This window comes from Pyxicephalus adspersus, chromosome 6 (genome assembly GCF_032062135.1).
Source record: "Pyxicephalus adspersus chromosome 6, UCB_Pads_2.0, whole genome shotgun sequence".
NCBI lineage: Eukaryota > Metazoa > Chordata > Amphibia > Anura > Pyxicephalidae > Pyxicephalus > Pyxicephalus adspersus.
In genome coordinates, this window is record NC_092863.1 from 39,664,450 (window position 1) to 39,686,871 (window position 22,422).

Consider the following 22,422-nt stretch of genomic DNA (forward strand, 5'->3'; position numbering starts at 1 on the left):
GTTCAACTAAAAGTAATATATGTTGTTTCTTTGAATTATCTACTATTCTTCCCTATAAGGATATCACACTGCACATATTTACAGTTGTCAGCCATACTGCCTAGAGCCTATGAAACATAGTAAGGGAAGTTAAGTTCACTGAATTTTATTTTGTTTACTGGTAATTTGAATTCTAATTCCTTTCTTTGTATTTGCTGTTTTTTCTATCCTGTCACATAGTTCCCAAATCATGGTGGTAGGTTAGTTAGATTTCAGCTAAATTGCCCTTAGACTACATTAGGGTTGTTAGACTATGACTGTGGTGGGGATATTAGATTGTATATTTCTCTGAGGGACATGACTAGTGACTTGTGAAGGGCTGCATAATATGTCATGTATAAATGCATGCCATGAATAATAGTATTGTATGTTCTCTTTTTTTTGCTCTTTAGAAATGGCAGAGAGGCACAATATAAAGCATATCCTGAAGCTTGCCCGGGATCTGGTGTACAAGGTTCAGACACTGATCGAGAACAAATAAAAAGGGCACCATAACAAGAAGCACAGCCACATCCACCATACCAGAAAACTTCCAACGCCATGGAGCCCTGGAAATCATTTCTCAGCAGTGCAATCAGGTCTCAACAGAAGCTAAAGGGTTATAAAATATCTAATCAGACAGTTTATTTACTTAAGTAAGTGCCAGAAACTGAAGCCAGTTTTAGTAGCAGAGGAAATGGCTACTACAAGAATGAATTTCCCATATTTTTCCATTTGACCTTGTGAGTTTATTGTTATACCAAAGACCTCAACACACATTTGCTCCTATTACTGATTTCAGATTCTGTCTGTAGAACTTTTTTGAGTTTTCAAGCTCTTTTCTGAACCTTCCAAGAGATCATTGATGATGCATTGCACATAGATCATATGTAGGACTTGATAATTGCCATAGTTAGAACACTTTAGCACAAATAGAGCACTCTGTTGTATTATCCCTTTGTAATTTCCAGTATAACGTGATTTCACTATCTGCAAAGAACCAGCTGCTAACTTCTGTACATAAATGTCCAAAAGGGTCCCCCATGTTGTCCTTTTGGAAGGCCAACGTGTACACATTCAGATATTTTCGTCTTAGTACTCCTAGCTGACTACACAGCTTTATCACTGCAGGGAAGCTTTATAGGCACAATGGAAAAGTTTAAAAGTGGAAAATATATATTGAAAATATTTATTTTTGTTTAAAATTTTTGTTTTACATTTATTTATTTTGATAACAATAGAGAAATTATGAGAATGATTGTGGTTGTCACTAACACTGAAAATAGAGTTAGTTTTGATATGATTCATGCAGAGCTGAAAACAGACACCAGCACTCTGCTAATCTTAGCTGTGAAATCTTTGGCAGTATTTTTGTGTTCTTACGTGCGGGTCAGTTAGAAGGCAGAGTAGTCATGTCACAATACAAGAGGCCAGCATTGTTCACTTTTGCAAGGAGCAGTGTAAACTTGACCTTTTCCCTCCTTTTCCTGTTTATATCAGCTGAAGCACGCTACAACAAAAGCAAGAATATTTTAAATTTGCTTTCCATATAAATCATTAGTTGTAATGTTATGCAGTTTAATGGTCAGTTCACAATTAATTTTTCAATTTTTTTTTTCAATTTGATATTAGCAGCCTAAATCACTGTGGTTTAGGATCTCTGGGTTCCTCAGGCTACCCATGGTGACAGGGTCTCACAATTTTGTTTTACCTTTTCATGTATTTGAGGCAGCAGCAGGTAGGTAAGAGATTGGAATTTCTCCATTCAGTGCTGACAGGTGACAAGGCGATTCAGTCCTCCAGCAACTGCTCATAACTATATTGGTTTAGGTGTAGTGATCCATTAACGACCCTTATGGTAAGTGCCATTGTAATTAATATACAAATAAACTATATTGCTAAGTGATTTGTAAAGTACACTGCTGTGATCAGCCCAGCTTTGCTGCGCTGTATAGCTGTAGAGCATAAATGAGAGTATAATACTGCTCAGAGCTTGTCACTTCTTCATATTTAAACCGTTTTCCAGGAAGCACGTTTCTTTTAAATTGTGGTATATTCCTTGGAACATTGAAGACTGAACTCAAATTGGGGAATGTTGGAACATCTACTATAAACAAAAAATAGTTACCAAGTGAAGATCTTCTGTGGCAACCATGTGTTCAGAACACAGATCAGTAGTCTTGGCTTTTCTTTGTTTATAAAGCATTTCAGTTATTTAACACTTCTGCTCCTCAAAAAATAGTTTTTAGGGAAATCCTTATTTAAAGTGACCCTGACTCCCTGCAGTAGAGTAGCTGTCACCTCTCCAGTATATGTGTTCATGTAAAACATCATCAGTCTTACTGCGTCTATCTACAGAAATGATGCCATGCTGATGTTAATTGAAGCCATGCACTGGGACCAGTAGAATACAGCATTCACTCAGAGCTTTTATTTATGTAGCCTTCTCCATATTGAGATTCAGAGCTGTAGATGAGAACTTTCTTGACAGTTATTTTTTAACGGAAACTCACCTCTGTAAAATTCCACATTGAACTGATATTCCCTGCATTATTTGGCATGGAAAACAAAGTCAATTACCAAACATGCTCCTGCTTGTTACATATTGTTTGGATATCAGGCATTATTAACTCCCAGGGGGAAGGAGTCCTGTATGCCACTGCCCTTACATATCTACATCAGAAATGTATTAATAATAGTGGGTGTAAATGCTCCATTTTTTTGTATGACAATAGGACAAAAGTTACATGCCAGCACCAATCCACACAATAAACTGTTCAGAAAAGCATTTTTAGAACTGTTTACCTAATTTAGTCACAGATCATTTAGGTTATAAAGTGACTCTACAAGGCTGCATATTTATGATTCAAAACACATTTAGAAAGCATAATATGACCAAGTGGCCCTCCATGCATTCAGTCTGTTTTCATCCCTGAGGATTTAAGTAAACTTGATGAAAATGTTACTATCCTTAATAATCTCCTTTTCTTTTGGTGTTGTTGGCACGTGATGTAGTTGTGTTAACAAATTCTCAGCCTAGATGATATTTTTTATGAAGTATGTAATTTGGGGATATGGCTTCAGGGTCCTACAAACAAAGCAACTTTGCATATCCAGTGTTAAAAAAGCTCTATAACACTATCATATAATAACTAATTATCTTTGCTGTTTTTGCAAGTACATATGTGTCCTCAGATATCAGTGTTTTAAATAACTTATAATAAGGTTAAAGAGTATTTATTTATTTATTAACTTTACATTTCTGTGTGTGTCCTTGTTACCGTTAGTGTGTGTGAATCATTTTATCAGTAAAGATATCTCCTAAATGTTGCAGACATATCTTGTATATGTGTTCAGAAGAGTCTGTTTGTGTGAAGAGATGAAACACATAAAGAGTTAAGTTATTTTTTCAGCTTTTTATGAACAGAATCACAAAACATATACTCTGTGTACTGCCTTTAGTCATATGATATTATGGTAAATGTTTATTTTGTTGCTTCTCCAGTAAATGTTACCACAGATTTTATTATACATTCACCTAAACTGATTAGGCTGTTTATGAGATGCTATTGTTCCTCTGTATTAGAGCAAGGTTAAAGCAGAACTAAACCCCCCTATCATTTACTGCTGAGGACACCAGCTATTTGAGGGCTTGGAAGTTGGGTTGGCACTCATCACTAGAGTTATGCCCCTGTTTTGGGAAACTGTTACACAGTGTGTTTAATTCCACTTCAAGTCTTAGTGTAGCAGATTCACATGCATAGACTCAATTCACAAAGATATGGCAGTGGATTTCACAAAAAATAGCTGTTATTTTTTAAAAGAAAGATACTCATTCTATTATGTTTTTTTGTGAATTGAGCCTATATAAGAGTAAGTTAGGATTTCACTGTGGAGATAATTGTTTTCTGGCCACACAGAAGTATATCCAATGATCCCCATTATTAACCAGAAACAGAATTTTGTGACAGTTAAAGTACCTTTGGTACCTGGATTGCACAGACTGGCCACTGCTTCCCTTTTAGGGTCACTAACTACAGGTCTCAAGATTGGTTGAAGGTTTGGTATGATAGTTCCACGTTGCTAAAAAAGGGAACTTTGATAATCCAAACATGAAATGTTATTTACATTTTTTTTTTACCTCTATGACAAGTTTAAAGTAATCCTGTCTTATATTTAAACTTAAGTAGAAAAAAATTGTGAGCTGGCAGGTTCATTTTTGCTAAAGGGACAGGTGATGTTTTTTCTGCAATAAATAAACTTACATGTCTGTTCAAAATATTTTCTTTACTATACACTGAGCTGAGGAGTTTTATCATTTTGGTCTGGTGAGTAAATAAGACCAAAGGTCTTTGGAAGAGGACCTGGTTAGGAAGGCAGTTCCAGTGGCATTGTAAAAACAGGGTGGTGACATTAAAAAATTGTGATCAGGCAAGTAAGTTTATTTTATTGCAGAAGGCACATTCCTTGTCTCGTTTTCAAAAACAACCAGCCTGGTTGCAATTTTTCCTTATTTAAGTGTAGTTCTGCTTTGAGGCCCCTGTTCACACCTGGCTTTTCTGTTGTCTTAGCATGCATTATGTCTCATAATTACATGTACTGTATTTTTACAACATATTCGTTAATGAGCTGCCTTTGATCACCATTTTTTCCTGCCTACACCTGCTGCTGCATTAGGTTACATAGTTACATAGTAGGTCAGGTTGAAAAAGTCCATCAAGTTTATTCACTAGGGAAATAAATATATCCCAGATTTAAAACCCTATAAGACATAGTTGGTCCAAAGGAAGGCAAAAAAAACCTTGGTACAATTTGATTTTCCAGGGGAAAAAATTCCAGACGTAAAGAGTGCTGTCTTGTTCTTTGTAACGATCTCAAAGTGAATAATTGGGAGGAGAGTTCTCTCTTTTCAAGAGAGAATAGATTCAGTTCAGCTAATCTCTCCTCATAGCCAAGCTCCTCCATTCCTTTTATTAGTTTAGTTGCCCTTCTCTGCACTCTCTCCAATTCCACAATGTCCTTTTTGTGAACTGGTGCCCAAAACTGGACTGCATATTCCAGATGTGGTCTGACCAATGCTTTGTACAGGGGCAGGATAATGTCTCCATCTCTGCAGTATATTTCTCTTTTAATACAAGAAAGTACTTTGCTGGCCTATGATATTGCAGCTTGGCATTGCATGCTGTTATTAAGTCTATGATCTACCAAAACCCCCAGATTGTTTTTCATTTATGACTGCCCCAAATGTGTTCCCCCTAGACAGTATGAAGCATGCATGTTGTTAGCCCAAGTGCATAACGTTACATTTTTCTATATTACATGTCATTTGCTACTTGACTGCCCAATCAAACAGTACATCCAGGTCTGCTCGTAGATTATAGACATCCTGTATGGACATTACATAATTTGGTGTCATCTGCAAACACAGAAACGGTATTTTTAATCCCAACTCTATATCATTATTTAAAGATGTTAAACAGTAAAGGTCCCAATGCTGAACCCTGGGGTACACCACTAGGTGAATGCTGGTTTAGTGCATTGGGGTGCCAATTAAATTTAAATGCGCTTTGACTTAGCAGTAAGAAATTACTTTTTGTTTTTCAGTAAGACTTTATTTCATATTTTTAAAATGTGTACAGTGTTACTTTAATATTATCAGAACAAAACATATTAAGAAAGGGATACCTAAAAAGAAGCGTAATAAAGGTAATCACAAGCAAGTTCTGTTTGCCCTTAGTACAGATAATTTTAAAACCCATTTAAACTTTCAGTTTTAATGAAATATATAACATTCACAGTATATGAAAACAAAAGGTGTTTAAAGCCTTACAGTATGCTTTCTTTATAAAGCAGCTGAAACCTGTCCTCAGAGAAGAAGGAGTAGGACTTTACTGTGAGAAAGCATTGGTCTCCCTGCAGAGGTATGAAAACACTACATACTTCAGTGCCCTATCTTCCTATAAACAGTATCAGTGAACCACTTAGGGCACTGTTAGGCTGTTGGGGAGCCATTGTGTGCTGGCACTCACCTTACTAACAACTGATGACAGACACGGGTGCACAAGGTTCACAAGAGAAGGCCAGTGGGCTACAAACTACACAGTCAACCAGTCCATTGCAAACTGTCTGAGACTGTTTCTGGGACAACTTCAACTAGGGAGATGTGACTAATGTCACTTTATTGACCTAATAGTTTCATTCTTTACCAGTCTTGGAGAGATTTAATAAATTAGGCCTAATATGTCATGTATTTTACGTGGCAGAAGATTTCATAAAATTCAACCTCTGTACTAGTAATTTTGAGGGGGGTCCTCTGTTAGGGCATTAAAAGGGCCAGAAAGTGCCCTTGCCTAGAGTCAGATCTATAGCTCTGCAATCAGAAAAGCTCAAAGCTTGTTTGAGAACCATATCTCTGACTTAGGGGCCTGTCAAACCTCTGCAAAACGATCACTGCTTACCCAATGAGAGCAAGGCTAACACTGCAGCTGCTAGCAGGGGACATGCTATACTACTTATACTGTAGAAGCTTTAGCAAGAAAAAGGGCTCCTGGAATGCACTGAGCTCATTTAAACTGAAGGGTACAATTAGGATTTAACTCGAAACCACCAAAACCACCAAACTGTAATCTCATTATGCAAGGAAACACTAGGGAAAATGTTTTGGGCCATCTGGGACATTGGACTATCAGTGTCCATCTATAGTATAGTAAAATGCAGTTTAATTGTATAGAAAATATCGCCATTTTACAGATGAAATACACTATAAGGATTTGACTTATACAAACCACAATTCACTGCCACCACTTATTAGCACTCCAAACACCAGGTTGATTTTTATAAAAGGTTTTTGCCCTCTTAACTTTAAATGCACCCCAATCCGTATTACACAGTGGAGCTCCACGTACATTCATTTGTTGCAGGACCAGAGAGTTGTATGGCAGGTGAAGAAAACTACTATGGCAACATGTCCCATTTGATATATTAGTTCTCTGTAAGTGTTATTATACCTGGAAGTTATAAAGAAGCTGGATCACTGTTTAGAGGGGTTACCTGTCTGTCACTGATTTTCAGTTTGTGTGGAAATTCCTTACAATCTGTCATATAGTTCCAAACAATGCTTTAATTAGAGTTTTCCTGTAAACTAAAAGAGTTGGTAATCTTAATTAGACTGCATTAGTGTACATCATCAGTAGGTCATAAACCGGGACCTGGTTATTAATGCAGGGGCACAAAAAGAGAATCTTAAGTGGAGTAACCAGTCAGACTCCCTGTGGAATAAACATGACTGTTCCCTATACAAGTGGTCAGAAAGTAGCTTATAACAGTAAGGTACCTGTTTATCAAAACAGAAAAAAGAGTGGAATTGCTTTCCTTTAATAGAAATTAGATTTTGCTTTTGACAACACTATATGCAACAGCTCCTTTTCATTTCTGACTTTCTTTTCCCATTTTTATGAACATGTTTTTTAATGTTTTTTGATTTGCTTTTGAGGAAAATGGCATATTTTCTATAGGTTTTAGTTACATATATCACCATGGCCGCTACCAAGCACCTTTAAATCATATGACTTTCAGATACCACAGTACAAGTTTTCCAGTTCATTTTATGTTGAGTTACACATTAACTGGACATTGTGGTGTTACCTAGCACAGAATGTAGAATGAATCACACAGGTATTTATTCCTAGTCCCTGACTCACCATTAGATTTCATGTAATCCAATTAACCCTATCATCAGCTATTGCAAGATACAATAACACAAGCTATCCCTGGTATTTATAATGTGTTATGGTTGCAATACTGAAGACGTGGTATCTCAGCTTTGCCGAATACTCAAACTACTTTAGATTAGCTATTTCATTACAACACCAACTTCATCATTAGGGGCTAAGGTATAAAGATGTTACAAAAAGACACTATTCTGTAAAAAAGAAAAAAATCTACTATATCGCTATACATACAGAGATGCAACAAAATAAATATGGTATATTTTTGGCATTATTTATGTGAAGCATTTCAAATTGGTAACGATTATGTTTTTTATAGAGTGTAATTCTTTACAGAGTGTTCATAATCTCATATGAAAACATGACACCATTTGTTGAGTTCTGCTTTATGCAAGACCAAAGTAGCATTCTATAGATCCTTTCTACGTCTTCTTCTCCCACATCCACTATGAAACACAGCCATATTTATGCCTATCCATATAAGCGTTATATATCTGTAACTACACATAGTATATGTATGCTTTTTCTGGTCAGGCTAAATGCTAAAAAAAAAAAACGTATTGGGCCTAAATTAATAAAGCAATCCAAGGCTGGAGATGACACACTTTCATCACTGAAGCCGAGTGATCAAGAAAACGTGGAATAGATCTGGCTCAAGATTCAAAACATTTGCTACCAAATAGCAAATTACTGCCATCCAGGTTTGCTGGATCACCTAGCTTCACCGATGAAAGCATATCCTCCCCAGCCTTAGGGAGCTTTAATAAATCAAGCCCATTGTGTTTAACAAGGGATCTGCCATAAATGATTGCATATACAGTTATCAGTTGATGATCTTTATAGGCTTCTGTGTAATTCCAAATAGGTCCCACAATGAGTTACTATATTTCACACAACCAAGCTCAAATTAAAATAAAAAAATTATCGAGGAAAATGTGCATATGTTGCAGAGATGCATTGAATCTATCATACAGCTTAACTATCACCGTAAAATATGAGATGCAGTAAAACTTGATTCATTAGGAGCATAGTAACCTTTACTGTCCTTTTGCACATTATAAATTATTAGATTTGGCATTGTGCCCTAACATGTTCCAATTTAACTGAGAAAAGGAAATACAATAAGAAATGTGAGGCATATGTCAACATGTTTATATGAAGTTGGAATACCCAGTAAGCAGAACATCTTCATTATTAAGCAAAGATAGAATTGCATTTTCTCCTGAAAACTTGGTAAAGCAAACCTGAGCAAAATTGATAATGATTTAAAGTTTCATTACTTTATGACACTTACATGGAACAATTATGCAGAACAAATAAGAGAAAAAGTCAGTTTTTATCTCCATATTTGTTCTAAATCAGGGACCTAAAGTAATAAGTAGGAGCGTAAACATTCTGACCAGGGAACTAGCATGTTCAGATAAAAGGGTGCATTGGCACACAAGTGAAAAGGTATATGCTGAGTTAATGAGAGTGCCATCTTAAATGAAGATGATATTTATAGATTTGTTTGCTTAATGCTAATCTAGGCTCCCAATCCAATGCAGTTGATGAATTGTATATGCACTTTAATGTTATCAATACCTAATTGCCAAATGCTATTACTGTCTGAAGAAACAGATATAATAACGCCTTTGTGGTCCTGGGCTCCCATAGCACTCACATGATCTAATATGGCTAACATACCACCCATCATTTTAAATAATATTTTCTCTTAGGTTTTCATGTTTAGCACAACTTCCTACAAAAAGAAATCCTGAATAAACTATAAAACGTATATCTGTGACTAGTAAATCTCTTTCATATATAAATTTTGTTTGATTTAGCTTTGAGATGTGTTGTTTCTTAGTGGTGGAGACTTATGTGGAAATTCTGGCCTGTCTTAAAATGCTGTTTTGGTCTTGTACTCACCATGTGTGTGAGAATGTATCAGTGTACACCATATTTATGTATTTGTACATATACAATTTGCACCAAGCATATACCTTACAACCAGTGTGTTTTGCTAAAATGAGCATTATAGTAAAAAAAGGTGCAAAACGTATTAGCTAACATTGGTATTTGCTTATATTTATTGGCTTGCTTTTTGTGTGTCTTACTGTATCATATTGTAACTTCAGAACTCAACAATGGTACACGGTTTTATATGATTTTATTCAAATTTTATTTTTATTATGTAAATTTCTCTGTACTGAGAGGCAAACAAAAATATATTCTATATGGTATATGTATTTTCAAACAATAAAACTCCTTGTTGTTACTAAAACAGCAATATGAGTGTTGCTTATATGTGTAATCAAACAAATTTTGTACACATTCTCAGACTGCTGACATGCTCAACCTGGTGACTGAAGCAAATCAGTTACAAGAAAATTCCTGGTTCAGCTCAAAGTGAGACATTTTAAACATTTAAAAGCAAAAGTCCCCTCTACCTTTTACTAAGTGATTTACCTAAAGAGCTGCCAACCCTCATCCAATGAAGGGCCTCCAATGTAAGGTGTTCTAACTACACCCAGTGGTGGTAGGCAGTCATCGTTTTACCCAAAAGCAAGGGAAGCCAAGCTCTCAGTATTTTACAAACACAACACAAAGAACACCAACATGTTGTAAATTAAAAGAAATAAATAAGAATTCAGTTTTGCTACATCCACTCCAACAAGTAACTGCAACAACAGCTGATTTTTTTATGAATTCTACTGGTTATTGTTCCCCTAGGATGAGCCTAAATGTCTGTCATATTCACATATTTATATGGATAGTTGCCTTCAAGCAACCAAGTTTTAAAAAATTAGAAGAAAGATTGCGCCCACCTTAGGGGTATTGATAATATTTAAATGCCCATCAGTAGATAGCGTCTATCATTAGTTTAGTGAGGGTGCAGGGGCTTTCCATTTACCCAAGTGAAGTGAAGAAATGTGAGGTGGTGCTGTGGGTGTTAATGAAAGGGGGTACTGCATTGAAAAGAAAATACATGATCCAACAGCCACAAAAATACTGTTAGCTAAAAACACAAGCTTTTAACTTAGTTATGTGGTTTGTAAAGGAGTATGATAATTCCCCGTTCACAATACTGAACAGCAACATACAAAATAGTTCAGTACTATTTGTACCTATTTCCTCTTAGGTTAACTGACAGGTAACCAGATAAACATACTTAGGTGTGGCTGCATTCCTTTTGAAAAATGTATATTACACCTAAACCTGTTCAGTGGGAACAAATAAAGGGAAGGGAAAGGACACATTTTGCACTGTTTATGTAATTATAATATTTCCATATATCTTGTCTTAAAGTTTTTTCAGAATGCTAATTTTGTACTAGTTGATAGATATTTTGTACATAGCATACCCCTACAGTTATTTATGATGCAAGAACATAAATTGTTTAACAATGCTGACTTATTTTATTATTCTACAATAACACACAAACAGACATACTTACCACAAAGACCTGGAAGGCATGGTATAGGTGACAGACTATGGAGCACATACCACAAAGATGGCCTAGGAAAATGTGAACTTAAGTGTTTAAAGCTACCTATATGATGTCACATTGTAAAGACAAACCATCTTTTCTCAAACATGCATGTTAAAAGTACAAATTTAGAGCTATGAACATGACATGGGAGCATTGCTGGAAAAAACACAATGATTAGCAGGGCTAAGTTAGTATGGGTGGTTCTCACACGGCAGTATACGCTGGGATAACTTTGACCTCAAAATCTTGGTCTTCATTTCATTTAAATTGTAACGACCGATGATGGGAAGAAAGCAGGACAGCATCACTGTTATAATGGCCATCATGTATCCCCAGCCAAGGGAACAGCTTCCACTCTTGAAGGCATACGATGAGTCACAAATCTGTTTTGCAAATGAAGAACCAAGACTCAGGGGAAAGAGAATGAGACCAAGGATGGTAACAGCAACTGCCAAAGGTAAAAAAGAACATTGTAGACAATATACATGTTAGCTAAACTTTTATTTTATTTTTTATTCTACAGCAACATGCCACAATTCCAAATAGGTCCAACCTTCATCTGTTATTTTCTTATTCTGTTCCAACTATGTAAGTATGTAACCCAAAATGTCTACATTGCATATTAGGAAGAAATCTACCTATAAGTTTCCAGGAATGACCCTTTAAAGTTATGTAATACTGTAAGTTATATAATACTGGGTAAGTAAAAATGACATATTAGAAGCACCACACAATGGTGGCATCTAAATGAACACAAGCCATTCTGGTTGTAAAAAACAATTTGGTAAGGAATACAGCATCTTCTATTTTATGATTATTTCCCACTGTGACAATAGCCTGATTCTACTTTAACAGTGTTATTCAGCTGGATTTGAATCTTTCCTGTAGAAAGACAGAGTAGATATTTCCTTTAGCCAAGGGAAACTTAAGAGAGATCATCTTCCCATTGGGCCTGATTTAATAAAGCTTTCCAAGGCTGGAGGGGATACACTTTCATCAGTGAAGCCGGGTGATCCAGCAAACCTAGAATGGATTTCTTGAAAGTAATTTGCTTTTTTTTTAGCAAATGCTTTCAATCCAACACCAGTTCCATTCCAGGTTTGCTGGATAACCCAGCTTCACTGATAAAAATGTATCCTCCCCAGTCTCGGAGAGCTTTCTTAAATCAGGCCCCTTGTATACATTACTTATCTGAGTAAAATGTAACCAGATATATCGACACTGCCAAAGTGCTATGTAAAAATAATTGCATCATGATGATAAATTTGGGCTACTAGTAATATACTGACCCAAAATATAAAGTCTTACTGACCCAAAATATATTTTGCTAGCAGTATTGTATATCTCCATGTCCTTTACATGCTAAACAGATTTTCATTGCTTTCAGTGCAATAATAATTAGGAAATTGTTGGTGTTTAGTACCTGCAATTATTTGTGTGTATCTGGCTGGAGTACACACCCTTCTTTGACATATCCCTGCAGGTATAATAGTCCATGACAAAACTAGTACGGCTCCAAAACTCATCAGCAGCCAACCGGCAAAGAGTATCACAGCTGTAATCTAAAACAGCAAGAAGATTACATTCAGATTGTTTCTCACAATGAAATGGCTTCAGAGACTATCAAATGAAAAAAGCATTTTAGCCTGAAGAAGTATAAATGCTAATCAAATAATTAATCCTGACATGGTAGTTGTGGGGAGACAAAAAATGATCTGTTAGTATGTGAGGGTAAAGTCTCTCTTCTATAGTGCACTATGATATGCAGTCTTTTCATTTAGGTTTTAGGTTGCCCAACCTATTACATAGCTGGATCACATATGGTGATATTCATTGTTTACATTGTCCAATCGTAAGAGAAACAAGGTTGGTGATAGTGAAATTTGATAATGATGATAAATTGATGATGATTGTGATTCAAAAATAAATACTTAATCCTATTTGATCCATTACATTATATCATCCTAATCCAAAATGATATACTCATGATCTGTACTCAGATTTTACTCAGTGTTTACATATGTGTTATATATATTTATAGTGTTTTCATAATAGGAAATTAATTCCCCAATTATTGGCCTAATCTCCTCTTCTCTGCTCATGCACTTCCTCTTTGTAAAAACTAAACTGTCTATCTCAGTGTTTTTCCATCTTTTTACCATGGGGGAACCTCTTGAAATAGCCCTTACTATAGGTACTATATCCAGAGCTCACAGTATATTAGCGTGGTGGTCAGTAGGAAGAATGCCTCTTACATTTCCAGCCAGTGAGAAGGCTGCCATCCATACAGATAGCCAAAAGATTAAACTGATCTGAGAGACACACATTTATCATCGCTCAAGGAACTCCTAACAACCTCTGGAGGTACCCTTGTTGGGAAACACTGTTCTATCATTTTCATTTCCCTATTTATCAAATCAATACACAATTTGCATTTAGGATGACAAATCTTCCCCTGGAACATTACATTTTTTTATTAAGTAAAAAAAAAATGTAATAAAATTACATGTTGACATATTTAAAAAAAAATCTTTTTTTCCACTACTGCACCTCCCTGTAGTAAACCAGAAGTATTATTTCATATGGCAATATCATGAAAATACAGTGGTTCCTGTATAAAGAATTGGAAATGAAGCCTCCTATTTCAAAGCAAAGGGTTTACAAGCATACTGATTTCTTTTTTGAATCAGGCAAGGGCAACACTTTTCCCTGTTCTCCCTGTTGTTTGGTGTATTTGTTGTATGTTTTTTTTAGATATTGCCTTCAATATTCACTATGACATTTAGGATATGTCAAGATTTGCAATGAGAACAGCGGTTCTTCTGAAGCTCCCAGCAGGCACTTTGCCATCTACTCAGCCATCAGCACCTATTCATTGCTTCATAAAGAACTAGCGTTTGCACATTTTACAGCAAGCAGCAGAGGGTGGTACTGAACACTGTATCCACTATTTATTATCAATGGGTTGTCATTGCTGAGTCTCAAAGAAGCCATTCGGGTGAGTGGATAACTTCTGTAGTATACACCCATGTTTGCTTTCTACTTTGTACAGCACCACAGAAGATGGTATTACAATACAATACTATTGAAAATAATGTACTTGTTTACTTTAAATCTAAGTAACATTGCAAACTAAACTTTTACTTATCTTGGAATCTGGAATTATTAGTACATTAAGTTTTTCTGGTTACCTTCCAAAAGAGATCCGGGATTTCCTCCAAGGTCCTGAAAACAATGCATGTCTGGTTACATGGGGAACTAATTTGGCCACTGCATCGAACAAAGACTCCAAAAGATATGTCATCATTTTTAAACCATGCTGAGGACATTAGACTAAAACCTAAAATGAGAGATAGCAGGAAGGAGAGGACCACCCACAGAGATCCCATACAGGACACCATCAGGATGGGGGAGAATCAATCCAGCCATTTAGAAGCTCAACCTGAAAGACAAAATTTATTAAACATATGTGACATAAGCCGGGCATATACCGTGTTTCCCCGAAAATAAGACCTACCCCGAAAGTAAGACCTAGCACTATTTTGTAAACCTGCCCTAATATAAGACCTACCCCGAAAATAAGACCTACCCCGAAAGTAAGACCTAGCACTATTTTGTAAACCTGCCCTAATATAAGACCTACCCCGAAAATAAGACCTAGGAGAAAAAGAAAATAAAAGCATACATACCGGTAAATTGGAACATGAGTGATCATGAGTGACTTTCAACAATAAATGTGTACTGTAGTCTTCTTCATGGAAAAATAAGACATCCCCTGAAAATAAGACCTAGTGTGTTTTTGGGAGCCAAAAAAAATACAAGACAGTGTCTTATTTTCGGGGAAACACGGTAGCTACACCTTTGTGATGTTTAAGTCCACAACTGTCTTTAGGCTTTACTTTCTTATGTAATAATTTTTTTAACCAAGCTTTTCTGCATATAATAATAAAGGTGTAAAAAAAAAAATCAAATCCTTTTTTTTTAAAGAATTTCGGTGCTTAAAGTGACCCTTGTCAATAAAGAACCCCATATAGAGTGATATAGCATCATTCTGTTTCTGCCTCCATCTTACACTGGCAGTGTCAGATACCTCTGTCCTCTGCTGCACACTGTAGTTCTATCCTCTGACCCTGTGTCACAACAGGAAGATGGAACAACAGGCTGGGTACACAGGTATCTAGCACTCCTATATCAAATGTTGAAAAGACTAATGGAAAGTGCATAAGCCACTGGAAAAGTGAGTATAATACCTTTCGTGTTGAAATGAAGCTCCATTTGAATTTCTTTATGCATCTGATAGAACTGCTTCAAACAACTCTCCAGTGTTTGGTTTTATTTTGGTAACATCCTCAGTTCAACTATATACATTGCAAGAATTTTAAAAAAATGATTTTCTACCCCAATTTGTCCTGTTTTTTGTGTGGCTAGACCAATCCCAGGCTTGTGGTCAATAGAGCTTTTTCATTGCATTCTCAACCACATTCCCAACTGCTCCCATTCAATCCATCTGGAGCGGTTGGGAACCATGTTGTGCAACTGGTTGCGGTGGATTCTGGTGAAGTTCCTGGAAGTGACATGAAGCGTCTGGCCATTCAGTTGCTTCTTCTGAAGGAAGAATCAAACCTCAAATGCAGGGGATAGCATGCAAACACATTAACTTGTGGTGCTGGGAGCATGGCAGCAGTATGCAGTGGACATGAGAAAATTGTCTGAAATCCAACCAAAATAAAGCTTAAGATATCTGCAATTGGTTGACTGTCTCTTTAACAGTAATCTTTGAAACTGACCTTTGGATTTACTAATTAAATTATAAGTCACTTATATATTGAAAATGCAAAATATAATTTTATGGGATCAATTAGGTTTTCAGTTTATAAAGGTAGATGTCCAGATGCCTATTCCCAAACTGAGTGCAAAAGTGTCTTTAGCATAGGCATGCTGCTATAGCTTAAGACGTGCTGATAGCAGAGAGGCTTCTAGATATCACACCAGTGACTTGCTTTTCAAAGTAAGGGTAAAAACAACTGTAGTCAACTATCAATAACCACAAAGGAAATTTCTAAAGAAATGTGCATCTGTTACAAATTACATAGCAAGTTAACAAATAAAATACATTTTTTGCCTTTATTCCTACCTTTTGTTAACTTCTGTTTTTTATTTTACCTTTTCTCACTTTGTTTTGTGTCTTCTGGTCCCATTTATTCTTTTAATTTTTGCTAGTTGCCGTGAATGTTCTGTATACGAAGAGCCCCCTAAAATACAGAAGAAAACAGTAACTGGAATCGTCCATTTACCGGTGTTCATTGTAGTACTTTGTAGTCCATTTTTCTAATTTGGTAATAGAAACTGCTCCCAGCCCCAGGTGTCACAGGTAAACTTCCAATGCAACAATTTACTACATAAAAAACCCAGTTTGGGCATGAAGTATCTGCCATCACCATTTACATCAGCAACTGTCATTCTGTATTTTGTGGGACCCTGTAGTTTCTCTATTATGACTTCTTTGAGCAATGAGCAATTTCAGATTCAGTAACCAGGACACAAATCATCATTTAGTTATTTTATTTGTAAGAGGGACAATCTGTCTACTGATGATCAATGTATGTAGAACTCTTCTCACTGATCACCAGTGTAAGGTAAATTCTTTCCATTGACTACCAATGTAATGAGCATTATTCCCACTGACTATCTGTGTAAGGTGGTCCTTCTCCCAGTGACCAACAGCGTTAGAGAATCCTTTTCCCACTGAGCACCAATATAAGAAGGTCCTTTTCCACTGATTTCCAATGTAAGGGAGCATCTCACTGACCTCCAGTGCAAGCAGAAATGGCTCATATCACCAGTGTAAGAGACATTTCTACTGATTACCAATGTAAGGAGATATTATATTAATTAACAGCGTATGATAAAACTTTTCAATGTTCACTGTTTGCATTTATTTTTCATCTATGAATAATATCTTGTTTTGATGTCATTATTATAAAGAAAAATAAATCTACTTGTTGTAATGACTTAAACAACATTTGGATGCACAATCAATGGGGAAAACACCCCATACTATCCCCCAGTAAATTGTAATAAACATTGTATGAAACAGTTGCACTTATTGTAATACAGTATTAGGATAAAATAATATATAATAATCTGCTAATTTATCCGCAGTTTCACTCTATACATTTTAATGGAATGCTGTTCTTTCCCCACAACAAGGGGAAATGTTTTTATTGTATCTTCCACTAGGAATATATTTCCTTTCAAAATACATCACAACTGGGACTTTCTGACACTAATTTGTGTCTGAAATGCAATGTACCCTGTGCTGATCTTCACCATAAGCTTTGGGCCTGTCCTTGCATTCAGCAATTTTGGCATCAGGTAATGAGATATGGCTGAACTCATGTCCCAAAATTATCTCCTATGTACCCTTGAATAGGAGGAATTAGTAGGCCAGTGGCTAGCGTTTCTTACCTCAAAGACACCCCCATTATGTCAGTTGTCATTAGGAAGACAATCCTTCAGAGCTGGATTTCAAATCCCCCTCCCACAACGTTTTTACTAATTCACACTTACGGTGTATATTTAAAATGGATTGGTTTAGGTCCTACCTCTAAAAAGAGACACACACTAAACTTTATTTTTTAAACTTGGGAAAGTTTTTTTGATATTTTAAACCCTCACACTAAACAACATTTCCAACCTGGTATTTGGGGAGGTTGTGTGTTTGTGTTTTGGCAATCCACACATTTCCTAAATGTGCCTGCCTCCTCAACAGTGCTTTCATATCTGCATTTTTTATTGCTTTTTATTCAGCTTGAATCAGCTAATTTGTCAATATCCAGCTTTTGAGTTTCTTCTATTTGATTTTGTTGTTGTATGCTGATCTACTCTTATAGTTCAATAAACCACCATGTACATATGTATGCAGCTTATGACTTGTCATGAGTATCTGCCATTTAACTCTATTTACAATTAAATGTATATGTCATTATTATCAAGCATTCCAAGTAAGCTGTAGCTTAGTCTACAAATACATAAGGCATTACATACCCTGAGAGAATTGGTATAGAAAACTCAGTGGAAATTGATGACAAGAAGAATGCTGCAAGTTACCAGAAGCTGCACATGGGATGCACTTGGGCCTCCTAACATTACAATGATCCAAACTACAAGGCCATGATGACCCTTCAGTGGCTACAGCAGACAAAATGAAGGCACTGGACTGGCCATCACAGTCTCCCAACATCAATATCTTTGAACCACTTTGGGGTGATTTCAAACATGATGTTCATGTTCAAGACAACCCAAGAATTTTTGGGACATTGAGGATTTTAGGCAAGATGAAAAGGCAGCTTCACCACCAGCTTTACTACCTTTCATTGTTGCTGTGTTTTGTTTCATAGTTGTGCTATTGTGGTATACCTTATAGTTTATTTTGAATTTTAGTAAAAATAAATTATTGTGTTTTGCCCGATCAATCATTGTTTCTTGAAAGAATGGTACACATCTTATAAATTCTTCAATATTAACCCCAAGATAATTCTACTATGACCTTAATAAGTACCATTGCCTGTTAATTGAAATGGGCAGCATGACTCCCTCCAGTGTCTTTAAAACGTTTATATACCTTTATATGCAATGATACACATGTGGCACAGAGTTGTGGAAGATACAGCATCATCTCCTGTCCTAACTTTTAGTCTTCAGCATCCTGCACTACCAGGGACTTTGAAAACTGCGCAAACAGTGAGTTAATAAAACGATGATTTGTTTTTCCTGATTATAATTTAGATAGCTTCTTTTTCCAACCAAGTTTTTACATAAAACCAAAATTTGTACCATTATGTTAGTTTTACAGCACTCCTAAATGTAAAGCATTTCTTTGCAATTGTATGTCAGTATGCAGGCTACTCTCTTTTTTCCACCAGTATTTGTGGGTGACTTTAACTAACTATTCATTTGTAAAGTGCCAAAGATGGGGTAAAGTAAACAAATATGTTATAATAGCAATAATTAGTATGCATGACAAGGCGGCCTTGTTGAGAACAAACCGATCTCATCTCTAAAGTGCCTTTTGAATTTAGAAGTGAATAAATAAAGTACTCATATTATACTGGGGAAACAGACTGCTGGCTTTGTATAAAATATGTTTTGGAAAGTTCCAGTAACAAATCTACCCCCTACACACATGAGCATTGTGGTAAGATGGCCCATTACTGTTGAAGTTGGAATGAATTATTTGAATATGTACTCATTATAGTGCTAATATTGCACATACATCAGGGCTAGAAGTGTTAACTTCCTCATGCTATTATATATTTTTTAATAAATGCGTGTTAAACAATATGTTATATAAACAGTGAATCTGACATTCACAAAAAATTCTCTGGTGAAGAATCAATTACTGCTATTACAAACACATGGATCTAGAAGATTCTCCACTAGAAAATGTTTGGTGAATTACATACTTACTGTCTTATAACTAAACCTCTGTGAGTTATTTATTTTATTTTTTTCAAAGAAATATTTTAAATACATTTTCAGAAAATACAAAAATTCACAGATACAATTTGTATATAAACGCATAAACAGAAGGTAAAACACAGTTATGAGAGTATGGGGCAGGGAACACCACATCATAAACTACCTCAATATTTAAACAAGTATTAGTCGTATGATAAAGGAAACTGGATCCACAAAATGGGAGGCCATTTCGCCGGGGCTTAGATAAAACGTTTACATTCACAATATCCCTTCCCCCACCCCTCGGAGGAATCACAAAAACAGTTTCTAATCATAAAAATACCTTACAGAGGGATACATACCCAAAACAGAAGACAAAGACAGACGCAGAAAAAAAAGGGAGGGGGGAAAATATGAAGGAATCGGGTTGTAAATTGGTACAGTGAGTGAATTATGTCTAGATTAGAGTAAACTCCTGAGTAACTGAGATGATTCTTTAAACCAATCCTTTGCTGCCCATGTCATTTTAAATTGTTCGAACCTGTCATCATCTTTCGCAACCAATTGTTCCATATGTCGGATTTTCCCCATTTCAGTCAACCATTCCTTAATAGTTGGAACTGCTGTTTGTTTTCAGTATCAAGGTAAATGGGGAAGCACTCCTTTTTTGATAGCCTTTATTGAACCCTTATTAGACCATAGACAGAAGGGCCACCTGTGGGTTGTTCGGAATGTGTGAACCCGTACAATCATTCAACTGGATTATTGTGTCCCAGAATCAGTATACTGCTGGGCATTCCCACCACATATGTAACATGGACCCTCTTGAAGCAAAACAATGCCAGCAAGTATCTGAAATCTTGGGTACCATAAAAGTACCATATGGACAAGATCTTGTAATTGGTCTCCTGGGCTTTACAAGTTAAGAGTTCATTTATGTGTTGGAGTGAAGGATTTTCCCCAGTCTTTGATTCCCAGTATCCTATATACACTGGAGCGCGGGGGTAGTGGCCTGGTTCAAGAAACTGTATAACTGGAAGATTACATGTGTTGGGCGGTCAGGAGACCTCAACAGTTCCTCAAACCCTGTCAGACTTCTCAGTATCATGGATATATCCTTTATTGATGATATATGGGAGACAATTTGCCTATACCCAAACCAAGGGGCCATCCTACTTCCTGCCGGAAAGTGGAAGGATGAGAAGGAGGGGACTTAGCCATTTCGGAGAATACCCCCTAACGATCGATGACTTGATGAAGACCAGATCAAAAAATTTGTTTTCCCTATAGCTGGAGGCAAGGCAGGGTTGACAAAAATAGGTGTCATGGGGCCAGGGCGTGAGGAAATCTTCCCCCTCAACAAGATTGCCCCAAATCCGAGCAATGAGTTGGATGGGTGTAGGGGTGAACGGTCTATCCATGGGAGGGACCTGAGATCTGCTGTAGAGAGGTGTTCTTTATTAAGAACCCAACTCTTCCTTTCTCTATTATGAAACCAGTCAATCATGTGAACCAACACTGATGCCTTATAGTACAAGGTTAAATCCGACACCCCCATCCCACCCCTGGACTTGGCCGTAGCTAAAGTGCATTAAGCTATGCAAGGATGTCTTGTTTTCTATAAAAAGGTCCAAAACAACCTACAGTATGTAGCTTACATAGGTAGAGGACAGGTAAAAAGATGGGGACTGTCCGAAACACATACACTAGGCGAGGCAGAACATCCATTTTGATAGAATTAATTCTTTCAAACCATGAAAGGGGCAAAGTGGCATATTTCTATAAATCAGAGTGTATTTTGGTATATAAAGAGGTATAATTGCATGCAAATAACCTGGTGAGGTCTGAGGGGATTAAGATTCCCAGGTAATAAATTACTTCATTGCATATCCCTAAAGAGGTGTTATTGGTAATTTAGTTATTTCTTTTTATCAAATTTTTCAGATGATGAAAATATATGCTATTAAAGTGAAGATATTATCGGCTACATTAAGGTTTGCTGTGGTCATTTGATGAGATATATTGAAAAAGAAATCACATTGTTTTTTTTTTACATTTCAGAGAGTCTAAAAGTATTTACACTTTGATCTTCAAGATTCAGCACAAAAGCATTATATCTTGAAAAATCCTTGCACTGAAAATAAAGTAATAGCTTTTTTTCAGATGCACAGACTGCAGCAGTGGAGAGTAATGTTAAGAACAGACAATGTGCAAATTCTATATTATCATCTGTTCTATTGAAGAAAAGTAGTAAATAGTCCATTAAAACTGACATTTTGGGCATATTTTTGAAAATTGTGATCTAATCAGAAAACGCCATATCAAGTGACAACCTGATGTTTATGGTGAACCAGCAAGTCTATTTAACTTGAAAAGAGGAAATCAGACTGCTAAAATCACAGAGGACACACAAAGAAATTGTTTTCACATTACAATTCACCGGTACGGGAACACTGTATAACTACAAAATTCTATATAAGTATTTACATATACCCACCTAAATTCAGTCACTGAGAATCCAAAACTGTGTCCCTGATCTTCTGAGCCTGTGCTTTCATCCTGATCATCTGTAAGAATGACCCTTTGGATGACTGGGTCCTAGAAATATGGCTGTTTGGTCCCTGTATTATCTCTGTTGACTTTTCTGCTTTCTGTTTGCTTTTCTGGCACAGATGAAAGAGGTAAATGTCCTTCAAGTGTGTGCTCTCATTTCTGTGGCACTAACAAAGCATTGCAAATCCT

The 22,422-nt window shown here is 36.3% G+C and overlaps 2 protein-coding genes across 4 annotated transcripts in view; one reads left to right on the forward strand and one right to left on the reverse strand.

Moving 5' to 3' along the window:
- SGSM1 (small G protein signaling modulator 1) overlaps nucleotides 1-10,011 on the forward strand; it is an 86,058-nt gene extending 76,047 nt beyond the window's left edge. For both annotated transcript variants that reach the window (XM_072415403.1, XM_072415404.1), the window contains one exon: nucleotides 432-10,011. In XM_072415403.1, coding sequence (XP_072271504.1) covers nucleotides 432-520 — 89 coding nt within the window. In that variant the 3' untranslated portion in view covers nucleotides 521-10,011. The remainder of the gene's footprint in view (nucleotides 1-431) is intronic.
- On the reverse strand, nucleotides 7,606-22,387 carry LHFPL7 (LHFPL tetraspan subfamily member 7). 2 transcript variants are annotated; one of them, XM_072415406.1, is made up of 5 exons: nucleotides 22,178-22,387; nucleotides 16,355-16,472; nucleotides 14,412-14,662; nucleotides 12,644-12,782; nucleotides 7,606-11,668 (listed from the first exon to the last, which is right to left on the reverse strand). In XM_072415406.1, exons 3-5 carry the CDS (start codon nucleotides 14,619-14,621, stop codon nucleotides 11,409-11,411), a joined length of 609 nt encoding a protein of 202 aa, XP_072271507.1. In that variant the 5' UTR covers nucleotides 14,622-14,662; nucleotides 16,355-16,472; nucleotides 22,178-22,387; the 3' UTR covers nucleotides 7,606-11,408. The 2 variants fall into 2 exon arrangements, with proteins under 2 accessions (XP_072271507.1, XP_072271506.1); XM_072415405.1 differs by having other exon boundaries at nucleotides 16,384-16,472; nucleotides 22,178-22,386.
- Between the last annotated feature and the right edge of the window lie 35 nt (nucleotides 22,388-22,422).